Source organism: Oncorhynchus clarkii, chromosome 17 (genome assembly GCF_045791955.1).
Source record: "Oncorhynchus clarkii lewisi isolate Uvic-CL-2024 chromosome 17, UVic_Ocla_1.0, whole genome shotgun sequence".
NCBI lineage: Eukaryota > Metazoa > Chordata > Actinopteri > Salmoniformes > Salmonidae > Oncorhynchus > Oncorhynchus clarkii.
This window is the reverse complement of record NC_092163.1, coordinates 62,894,602-62,905,488: the sequence shown is the minus strand read 5'-3', so window position 1 is coordinate 62,905,488 and position 10,887 is coordinate 62,894,602. Positions and strand designations below refer to the sequence as shown.

At 42.6% G+C, this 10,887-nt stretch overlaps 1 protein-coding gene across 1 annotated transcript; it reads left to right on the top strand.

Moving 5' to 3' along the window:
* The first annotated feature begins 8,402 nt into the window (after nt 1–8,402).
* Nucleotides 8,403–10,669, top strand: LOC139369867 (urocortin-3-like). Its single transcript, XM_071109149.1, has 2 exons — nt 8,403–8,479; nt 10,276–10,669. The coding sequence occupies exon 2, from the start codon at nt 10,292–10,294 to the stop codon at nt 10,667–10,669; it is 378 nt and encodes a 125-aa protein (XP_070965250.1). The 5' UTR covers nt 8,403–8,479; nt 10,276–10,291.
* The last annotated feature ends 218 nt before the right edge of the window (nt 10,670–10,887 follow it).

Below are 10,887 nucleotides of genomic sequence, written 5' to 3'. Positions count from 1 at the left end.
TCCATAGTACAGATCTCGGTGAAACGCTCATTCCTTCGGCAATAAACGCAAATCCGACCATCATCCCTGGTGAGACCAAACCGCGACTCGTCAGTGAAGACCACTTTTTGCCAGTCCTGTCTGGTCCAGCGATGGTGGGTTTGTGCCCATTGGCATTGTTGTTGCCGGTGATGTCTGGTGAGGACCTGCCTTACAACAGGCTTACAAGCCCTCAGTCCAGCTTCCCTCAGCCTATTGCGGACAGTCTGAGCACTGATGGAGGGATTGTGTGTTCCTGGTGTAACTCGGGCAGTTGTCATCCTGTACCTGTCCCGCAGGTGTGATGTTCGGATGTACCGATCATGTGCAAGTGTTGTTACATGTGGTCTGCCACTGCGAGGACGATCAGCTGTCCATCCTGTCTCCCTGTAGCGCTGTCTTAGGCGTCTCACAGGACGGACATTGCAATTTATTGCCCTGGCCACATCTGCAGTCCTCATGCCTCCTTGCAGCATGCCTAAGGCACGTTCATGCAGATGAGCAGGGACCCTGGGCATCTTTCTTTTGGTGTTTTTCAGAGTCAGTAGAAAGGCCTCTTTAGTGTCCTAAGTTTTCATAACTGTGACCTTAAATGCCTACCGTCTGTAAGCTGTTAGTGTCTTAATGACCGTTTCACAGGTGGATGTTCATTAATTGTTTATGGTTCATTGGACAAGCATGGGGAACAGTGTTTAAACCCAATGAAGATCTGTGAAGTTATTTGGATTTTTACAAATTATCTTTGAAAGACCGGGTCCTAAAAAAGGGACATTTATTTTGCTGAGTTTATATATTTACACACATTTTTTGGGGGGTAGGTACAAAACTACCTCCATACAGTGCCTTTGGAAAGTATTCAGACCCTTTGCCTTTTTCACATTTTGTTACTTTACAGCCTTATTCTAGAATGTATTAAATTTACCAAGAACCTGATGGTCACAGAGCTCCAGAGTTCCTCTGCGGAGATGGGAGAATCTACCAGAAGGACAACCACCTCTGCAGCACTCCACCAATCAGGCCTTTATGGTAGAGTGGCTAGACGGAAGCCACTCCTCCCGTTTGGAGATTGCCAAAAGGCACCTAAAGGGCTCTCAGACCATGAGAAACAAGCTGCTCTGGTCTTATGAAACCAAGATTGACTTCTTTGGCCTGAATGCCAAGCGTCACATCTGGAGGAAACCTGACACCGCAGGAGTAGCTTCGGGACGAGTCTCTGAATGTCCGAGTGCCCCAGCCAGAGCCTGGACTTGAACCCTATCTAACAGCTCTGGAGAGACCTGAAAATAGCTGTGCAGTGACGCTCCCCATCCAAACTGCCAGAGCTTGAGAGGATCTGCAGAAAAGAATGGGAGAAACTCCCCAAATACAGGTGTGCCAAGCTTGTAGCGCTATACCCAAGAAGACTCAAGGCTGTAATCGCTGCAAAAATGTTCTTCAACAAACTACTGAGTAAAGGTTCTGAATACTTATGTAAATGTGATTTCAGTTATTATATTATGCATTTTGCATTTTGTATGTGGACACCTGCTCGTTGAACATCTCATTCCAAAATCATGGGCATATGAAGTTGGTCCCTCTCTTTGCTGCTATAACAGCCTCCACTCTTCTGGGAAGGCTTTCCACTAGAGGTTGGAACATTGCTGCAGGGACTTGCTTCCATTCAGCCACAAGAACATTAGTGAGATCAGGCACTGATGTTGGGTGATTAGGCCTGGCTCGCAGTTGACGTTGAAATTCATCCCAAAGGTGTTAGCACAGAATCGTCTAGAATGTCATTCATTGTATGTTGTAGCATTAAGATTTCCCTTCACTGGAACTAAGGGGCCTAGCCCGAACCATGAAAAAAAGCCCCAGACCATTACTCCTCCTCCACCAAACTTTACAGTTAGCACTATGAATTAGGACAGGCAACATTCTCCTGGCATCCGCTAAACCCAGATTTGTCCGTTGGACTGCCAGATGGTGAAGCGTGATTCATCACTCCAGAGTTTTTACTGCTCCAGAATCCAATGGAGGCGAGCTTTACACCATTCCAGCCAACGCTTGGCATTTTGCATGGCGATCTTAGGCTTCTGTGCGGCTGCTCTGCCATGAAAAACTATTTCATGAAGCTCCCGACGAACAATTATTGTGCTGATATTGCTTCCAGAGGCAGTTTGGAACTCGGCAGTGAGTGTTGCAACATAGGACAGACGATTATTACGTGGTATGCGATTCAGCACTCGGTGGTCCAGTTCATTGAACTTGTGTGGCCTACAACTTCGCTGCTGAGCAGTTGTTGTACCTAGACGTTTCCACTTCACAATAACAGCACCTACAGTTGGTCTAGAGGCAAAAAAATTAAGGAGAAGCGAGAGATAGATAATAAAATGTATACAGTGCCAGTCAAAAGTTTGAACACACCTACTCATTCAAGGGTTTTTCTAAATGTTTACTATTTTCTACATTGTAGAATATATATATATATATAATATATTATTATTATTTTAGATTTTTTTGTGGGGCTCAAAACAGGTGCCCTGAATGACGGGTCGCCATTGATGTGGCTGCTATGAAAGTGAACTGTGTTTGTGGTAATTAGGGGTGTATTAATTTTGCAGATTCTGTTGAAAAACTTTTCTTAAACAGAAGCAAACGGAACAAAACGGGAATAAACATACCTGAATTTGTCCAATAGAAACTCTTGTTTCAAACTGTTGGACGAATGATTACACCCTAAATCAGCAAGATGCAGGCAAGAGTGTTCTCTCAACCTGTGCACCTACATTGAAACTTTCATTTGTAGGCTAGGTTGTACAGTAGCAACCTCATGATGGGTATAGGAACATTTTTAATGTCATGTAATAGCCTAAATCTATTGATGTTACATTGAGCTGGGTGAATGGAATATGAATGACAGTCATCCAATATACTGTATTAAAGTTAAATAATAGAAATAAGGCCATGTTCATAAACAAAAGATATCCTCCTCTCTCATCTTAAAAACTTCTTAAGGCGAGCGGAACACCTCGACAACATCCGCTGAAATGGCAGAGCGCAAAATTCAAAAATATATTTTTTAAATATACACACATTCACAAGTGCAATACACCAAATTAAAACTTAACTTCTTGTTAATCTAGCCATCGTTTCCGATTTCAAAAAGGCTTTACTGTGAAAGCACACAATACGATTATGTTAGGTCAGCACCTAGTCACAGAAAAACATACAGCCATTTTCCAGCCAAAGAGAGTCACATAAAGCAGAAATAGAGAGAAAATTAATCACTAACCTTTGATGATCTTCATCAGATGGTACTCATAGGACTTCATGTTACACAATACATGTATGTTTTGTTCGATAAAGTTCATATTTACATCCAAAAATCTCAGTTTACATTGGCGCGTTATGTTGAGTAATGTTGTGCCTAGAAAACATCCGGCGAATCTTCCAGGAATCCCAGTTCTACAATAAATGTTTGTTTTGTTCGATAAATTTCATCTTTATGTCCAAATACCTCCTTTTTGTTAGCGCGTTTAGTTCACCAATCGAAATTCACAAGGCACGGGTAAGTCCAGACGAAAGTCCAGACGAAAAGTCAAAACAGTTCTATTACAGTTCGTAGAAACATGTGAAACGATGTATAGAATCAATCTTTAGGATGTTTTTATCATAAATCTTCAATAATATTCCAACCGGACAATTCCTTTGTCTTTAGAAATTAAAAGGAAAGCAGCTCGCTCTCACGGCCACGCGCGTGACTTAGCTCAAGGCATTCTGCCAGACCCCTTAGTCAAACAGCTCTTATTCACTCCCCCTTCACAGTAGAAGCCTGAAACAAGGTTCTAAAGACTTGACATCTAGTTGAAGCCTTAGGAAGTGCAAAATGACCCCATTTGCGCTGTATACTCAAAAGGAACTTACTTGAAAAACTACAAACCTCAGATTTCCTACTTCCTGGTTGGATTTTTCTCAGGTTTTCGCCTGCCATGTGAATTCTGTTATACTCACAGACATCATTCAAACAGGTTTAGAAACTTCAGAGTGTTTTCTATCCAAATCTACTAATAATATGCATATATTAGCTTCTGGGCCTGAGTAGCAGGCAGTTTACTCTGGGCACGCTTTTCATCCGAACGTGAAAATACTGCCCCCTATCCCAAACAGGTTTTAAACAGCACCGACCTCCACTGATATACAGTGCATTTGGAAATGATTCAGAAATTATCCCTTCACTTTTTCTACATTTTGTTATGTTACAGGCTTATTCTAAAATGGATTCAACAAAATTATTTCTATAAATGTCATTATGGGGTATTGTGTGTAGATTGATGAGGAAAAAATATTATTTAATCCATTTTAGAATAAGGCTGTAATGTAACAATGTGGAAAAAGCTAAGGGGTCTGAATATTTTCCAAATACACTGTATACTTAACACTCAAATACCATCAGCTTGGGCAGGATCAGATGGATGGAGACATGTCAGGACCGGAGATGTTTCTGTTGTTCAACACTTCTTTACAGAGGACCATTGTTGGCTATGTCAACATCCCTTGATATGTCCCCTGATGCAGTATAAATCGTTTTTTTACCCAATTGCTACTGGCGAAACAAAAGAGGAAACTGAAATGCAGATGCACAAACACGCTCTCTTAACCTCATCTCCTCTCCCTTTATGTGTGCTTCAACTCCCCCTCCCTAACTGTATCTCCCTTATCCCCTTTTTCCTTATACTGTACATAGTATAGGTCAACATTATTGGACCATGATTTACCTGCTCCTGAGACAGTAAATCTACCGTTCTCACTGTCCAGACATGACTGGCTGTATGGCTAAACCAAACCTGAACCCTTTTTATTTTTATTTAATTTAATTGAACCTTTATTTAACTAGGCAAGTCAGTTAAGAACAAATTCTTATTTACAATGATGGCCTACCAAAAGGCAAAAGGCCTCCTGCAGGTACAGGGGCCTAGGATTAAAAATTAAAAATAGGGGTCTCCTATTTTCTAAGGCACTTCATCGCAGTGTTAGCTGTGCCACTAGAGATTCTGGGTTCGAGTACAGGCTCTGTCGCAGCCAGCCGTGACCGGGAGGCCCATGGGGCGGCGCACAAATGGCCCACAAATGGCCCAGCGTCCTCCGGGTTAGAGAGGGTTTGGCCGGCAGGGATATCCTTGTCTCATCGCGTACTAGCGACTCCTGTGGCGGGTCGGGCGCAGTGCACGCTGACACCATAGCAGGTGTATGGTGTTTCCTCCGACACATTGGTGCGGCTGGCTTCCGGGTTGGATGGGCATTGTATCAAGAAGCAGAACGGCTTGGTTGGGTTGTGTTTCAGAGGACACATGGCTCTCGACCTTCGCCTCTCCCGAGTCCTTACGGGAGTTGCAGCGATGAGACAAGACTGTAACTACTACCAATTGGATACCACGAAATTGGGGTGAAAAATAAATACCATATAAATATAGGACAAAACACACATCACAACAAGAAAGACAACACAACACTATGTAACGAGAGACCTAAGACAACAACATAGCAAGGCAGCAACACATGACAGCATAGCATGGTAGCAGCACAAAACATGGTACAAACATTATTGGGCACAGACAACAGCACAAAGGGCAAGAAGGTAGAGACAACAATACATCACACAAAGCAGCCACAACTATCAGTAACAGTGTCCATGATTGAGTCTCATTCCAGTCGCTAGCTGCAGCAAACTGAAAATAGGAGCGACCCAGGGATGTGTGTGCTTTGGGGACCTTTAAAAGAATGTGACTTAATGAACCTTTAACGCAACCTAACCATTCCATGCACAAAACAAAAAAATATCAGCATGTAATCTGTGAGCATGTTCTTCAAATCAGTCATCTCCAGGAACAGAACATGTCTGGATGGTTAGTCAGAGAAATAAATTCATTACTGATGAGTTGTGGACAAATTGCAGGCAAACAGCTCATTGGGGTTATCTTGTTTGGCATACCCATGAATAAAGCCCATTTAAAGCATCATTGTCAAACCCCGAGCTGTGTAAGGACACACAAATCTGCTCCTGAATGATATGGACATTGTGACATAATCTCACATCCTTATGAGGGCGACATAAAGTATGCTCTTATCTACGACCATGGTTTTCAATCTGTGGTCAACCGCAGTTCGACAGGTGCTCCATCATTTATTTTAGAAATGTTTTATTTTGAAGAATTTGTCTCTTCAAACAATAACAGTTGGGAGTATTAGTATTAACGGTGTAAGCAATTTGACCTTCCTTTTTACAATGCAAATACTATAGTTTATATTAATAATAATAATAGAACACCTTTAATCTGTTATAGTCACTGATAAAATTGCCTACATTTAGGTGGGGAACCGCTGATCTATGACTAGGTCTGCTGGTGGAACTCAAGATATTCTTTCTGGGTGTTAGAATTAGGTTAAAGTGGTCTCTATTTCAGGCTGTCCCTTTCTGTAGGTACAGAGACTAGGGGCTAGCTTATGTATCGACTCCACTTATCTGACTCCGGTGTATGATGCGTACATGACCCCCATACAGGGGTCACTGACTCTATGGCCCTCAGGGTCCAGTCCCTTGGCTCAGGCTGTGTAAGTAAGACCATGGTTATCATTAGTCAGATGAGGATAATGGGTTGATGGGCTAGAGGTCACAAAGGAAACGTGAGAGGCTTGTCTTCCTCTCTTCCTTCCGAGGTGGACAGCTAATTTCCCTTTTCCCTCTTCCTGAGGACTTTCTCTCCAGCGGCTCTTCTCTCTATCCCTATTTTTTTGTTTGGAGTGGTTCTGGACTTTCTGGAATTATTGGAAGATACTGTCTCAGGCGCCACTCCAGAATCTCCCATAAGTCTTCAATTGGGTTGAGATCTGGTGACTGAGATAGCCATAGTGTATGTTTTACATTGTTTTAATGCTCATCAAAACATACAGTGACCACTCCTGCCCTGTGGATGGGGGCATTGTCATCCTATGGGGGCTTAGCTGTGGAGCCAAAATAATGGCCTGCCCAGCATTTCTATACATGACCCTAAGCATGAGGAGATGCTAATTGATTCATTAACTCAGGAACCACACCAGTGTGGAAGCACCTGCTTTCTATACAGTTTTTGTCCCTCATTTACTCAAGCGTTTCCATTATTTTGGCAGTTACCTTTATTTTATATGTTGTTCGTACCCTAATTACAAACCTCAAGTGGGGAGTTACATGCAGCATATCACACACAAACAAGACAAAGACAGTCTAATTAGCCATGTAATGTTATTTTCTAGTCGTCACAATGGCTAAGCAGGAGGCAGACAGGCAGTCAAAGTAATAATGTTTCTTTTCAGCAACTCTGGCTAATGGCTACACTATGGTAGCAACTACAAAAATGAGACTAACTCATCACATAAAACAGATTATTTTTGCTCCAATACAATATGAAAACTTCGTATTTGCAGCCACTGCCTTTTTGGTTCTCTTCTCTTTCTTCTTCACGTGTTATTGGTACTGGTGCAGTTCAAGACAAGGATGATAAATGGATCAACACGTCCTGAACACACACCGAAGACATTGGTAATTGATCAGTTGATCTCATTGATAAATTGATTAACTCAGCTACAGTGAAACCCTAGTTGCATACACCCTACAGTATACTGTTGGCAGGACTGACAGACGGAATCTGTCAATAGAACGGCTTTGCGGTCACAGCACTCAACAACATGATGATCATGAGTGGCAGGCAAAGTGCCGTGACAGGTGAATGGCCCTTCATGTGAAGTCAATCTGATCTGAATATAATAAATGATAAATACTCTGAAAATTAGACAATCACATAGGCAAAAAGGGAATCATGATAACTTCAAAATCAGATATAGGGATCTGCACACCAATTTGAACCAGATGTTACAACCACAACCATAGTGTTGTTACTTGATACAGGTGGACCTAATGTTTTTTGCATTATGTTTTTCTCATACTGATCAAGAAAACTCAAAATACATGTGAATAATCTAGCATGTCTAAAGCATGGGAAAATATGTATTTAGTATCTCTTTGTGAGTGAAGATGGGGGTAATATCCAATCTAGACAGAGACAAAATTGCACTTACCATCATGTTATTTTTAGACAAAGAGGGTGATAGCAAACAATGACAGAAAGGGAAATGAGACAAGATGAGAGGGGAGGGCAAGGGATGGAGAGATGTACAAGATAAACAGAGAGTAGGGGAGAGCTGTATGTGACGGTGCAGTAACACTCGGACGATAGAGAGGGAGGACGATAAGAGTCTTGAGGAACGAGAGAGAAGTCCAGTTGAACATCTGTGCTTGCATTACAGTGGTCACTTCTCTACTTGCTAGGCAAAGACTGACTGAGAGATACAGAGAGAACCAGAAGAAAAATACTTTGCCACCACCCTGCATCTAAGAGGAACAGGACAAGTGTCTTTTGGGGACCTTACCACTCCTAAGTTGTGACATTGGGTAAGGCCTTATTACTGATGATTACATGTTTTATACTTTCCAAGTATGATCCACAACTTTCATAGTAAATGTGATTGTGAAATAAACTTTAAGGAACCATAATGTCTTTAATTATCAATTGGACAAATGTTGAATGGTCAGATGTACGCCTGAAATAGAGTTTAAAGACCAAAGCAACATTTATACACTACCGGTCAAAAGTTTTAGAACACATTCAAGGGTTTTCTTTGTTTTTACTATTTTTTACATTGCAGAATAATAGTGAAGACGTCAAAACTATGAAATAACACAATGGAATCATGTAGTAATGAAAAAAATGTTTTATATTTGAGATTCTTCAAATACCCATCCTTTGCCTTGATGACAGCTTTGCATACGCTTGGCATTCTCTCAACCAGCTTCACCTGGAATGCCTTTCCAACAGTCTTGAAGGAGTTCCCACATATGCTGAGCACTTGTTGGCTGCTTTTCCTTCACTCTGCGTTCCAACCATCCCAAACCATCTCAATTTGGTTGGGGTCGGGGGATTGTGGAGGCCAGGTCATCTGATGCAGCACTTCATCACTCTCCCTCTTGGTCAAATTGCCTTTACACCGCCTGGAGGTGTGTTGGGTCATTGTCCTGTTGGAAAAAACAATTATAGTGGGACTAAGGGCAAACCAGATGGGATGGCGTATCGCTGCAGAATGCTGTGGTAGCCATGCTGGTTAAGTGTGCCTTAAATTCGAAATAAATCACAGACAGTGTCACCAGCAAAGCACCCCCACACCATAACACCCCCTCCTCCATGCTCTATGGGGGGAAATACACATGCGGAGATCATCCGTTCACCCTCACCGCGTCTCACAAAGACACGGTGGTTGGAACCAAAAATCTCAAATTTGGACTCAAATTTCCACCGGTCTAATGTCCATTGCTCTTGTTTCTTGGCCCTCTTCTTCTTATTGATGTCCTTTAGTAGTGGTTTCTTTGCAGCAATTCAACCATGAAGGCCTGATTCACAGTCTCTTCTGAACAGTTGAAGTTGAGATGTGTCTGTTACTTGAACTCTGGGAAGCTTTTATTTGGGCTGAAATCTCTGAGGCTGATAACTCTAATGAACTTCTCCTCTGCAGCAGAGGTAACTCTGGGTCTCCCATTCCTGCGGCGGTCCTCATGAGAGCCATTTTCATCATAGCGCTTGATGTTTTTTTGCGACTGCACTTGAAGAAACTTTAAAAGTTCTTGAAATTTTCCATATTGACTGACCTTCATGTCTTAAAGTAATGATGGACTGTTGTTTCTCTTTGCTTATTTGAGCTCTTCTTGCCATAATATGGACTTGGTCTTTTACCAAATAGGGCTATCTTCTGTATCCCCCCCCCCCCCTTATCACAACACAACTGATTGGCTCAAACGCATTAAGATGGAAAGAAAATTCCACAAATGTACTTTTAAGAAGGCACACCTGTTCAGTTAATTGAAATGCATTCCAAGGGACTACCTCATGAAGCTGGTTGAGAGAATGCCAAAAGTGTGCAAAGCTGTCATCAAGGCAAAGGTTGGCTATTTGAAGAATCTGGGGGTGGCAGGTAGCCTAGTGGTTAGAGCGTTGGACTAGTAACCAAAAGTTCCAAGATTGAATACCCGAGCTGACAAGGTAAACATCTGTCATTCTGCCCCTGAACAAGGCAGTTAACCCACTGCTCCTAGGCTGTCATTGAAAATAAGAATTTGTTCTTAATTGACTTGCCTAGTTAAATTAAGTTAAAAAGAATTCACTATAAAAAGTTTGCTCTCTGCCTTTCCTCCCTCAGATCAAGTGTGCTTACCATGCGAGGAATGCATCTAAGTCTGTGTCTGGCTCTGCTGCTGCCATGGTGCAACCAGTGCCAGAGAACGGACTCTGCCAGTGCCAAGCTGGGAAAAGAAGACACGGGAGACCTGTTGGCTGTCAAACTCGTAAACCGCAGTGGCATCCTGGGCCCTCTGCTCCCCCCAGAGTTCCATCCAACACCCCGGCAGACCAGAGCCCCACGTCCGGCCTCCCAGGTCTCCAAGAGAGCCCAGCAAGGGTCTCGCTTCACCCTGTCCCTGGATGTCCCCACCAGCATCCTCAGTGTCCTCATAGACCTTGCCAAGAACCACGACATGAGAGCCAAGGCTGCTGCCAATGCAGAGCTGATGGCACGCATTGGGAAAAGGAAATAAGGGATGGGGTCGTATGGGCAAAGGCTAAGGGGGGCAATTCTCAACTCACCAGGGTGGGTCTTCAAAATCAGGTTAAGGGATGGATAGGTTATAGGAAGGAAGGGTTGTTATTAGAGGAAAAGACATCTTGAAGTCTTTAATTAGTTTAGCCCTGTTTTATATTTCTATTGCATAATTCTTACCTCATTTTATGCCATAAAGATCCACTGTCTGCCTGT

Bases quoted from the DNA above. Each gene is read 5' to 3' on its own strand.
- LOC139369867 (XM_071109149.1), top strand. From the start codon at position 10,292: ATGCGAGGAATGCATCTAAGTCTGTGTCTGGCTCTGCTGCTGCCATGG.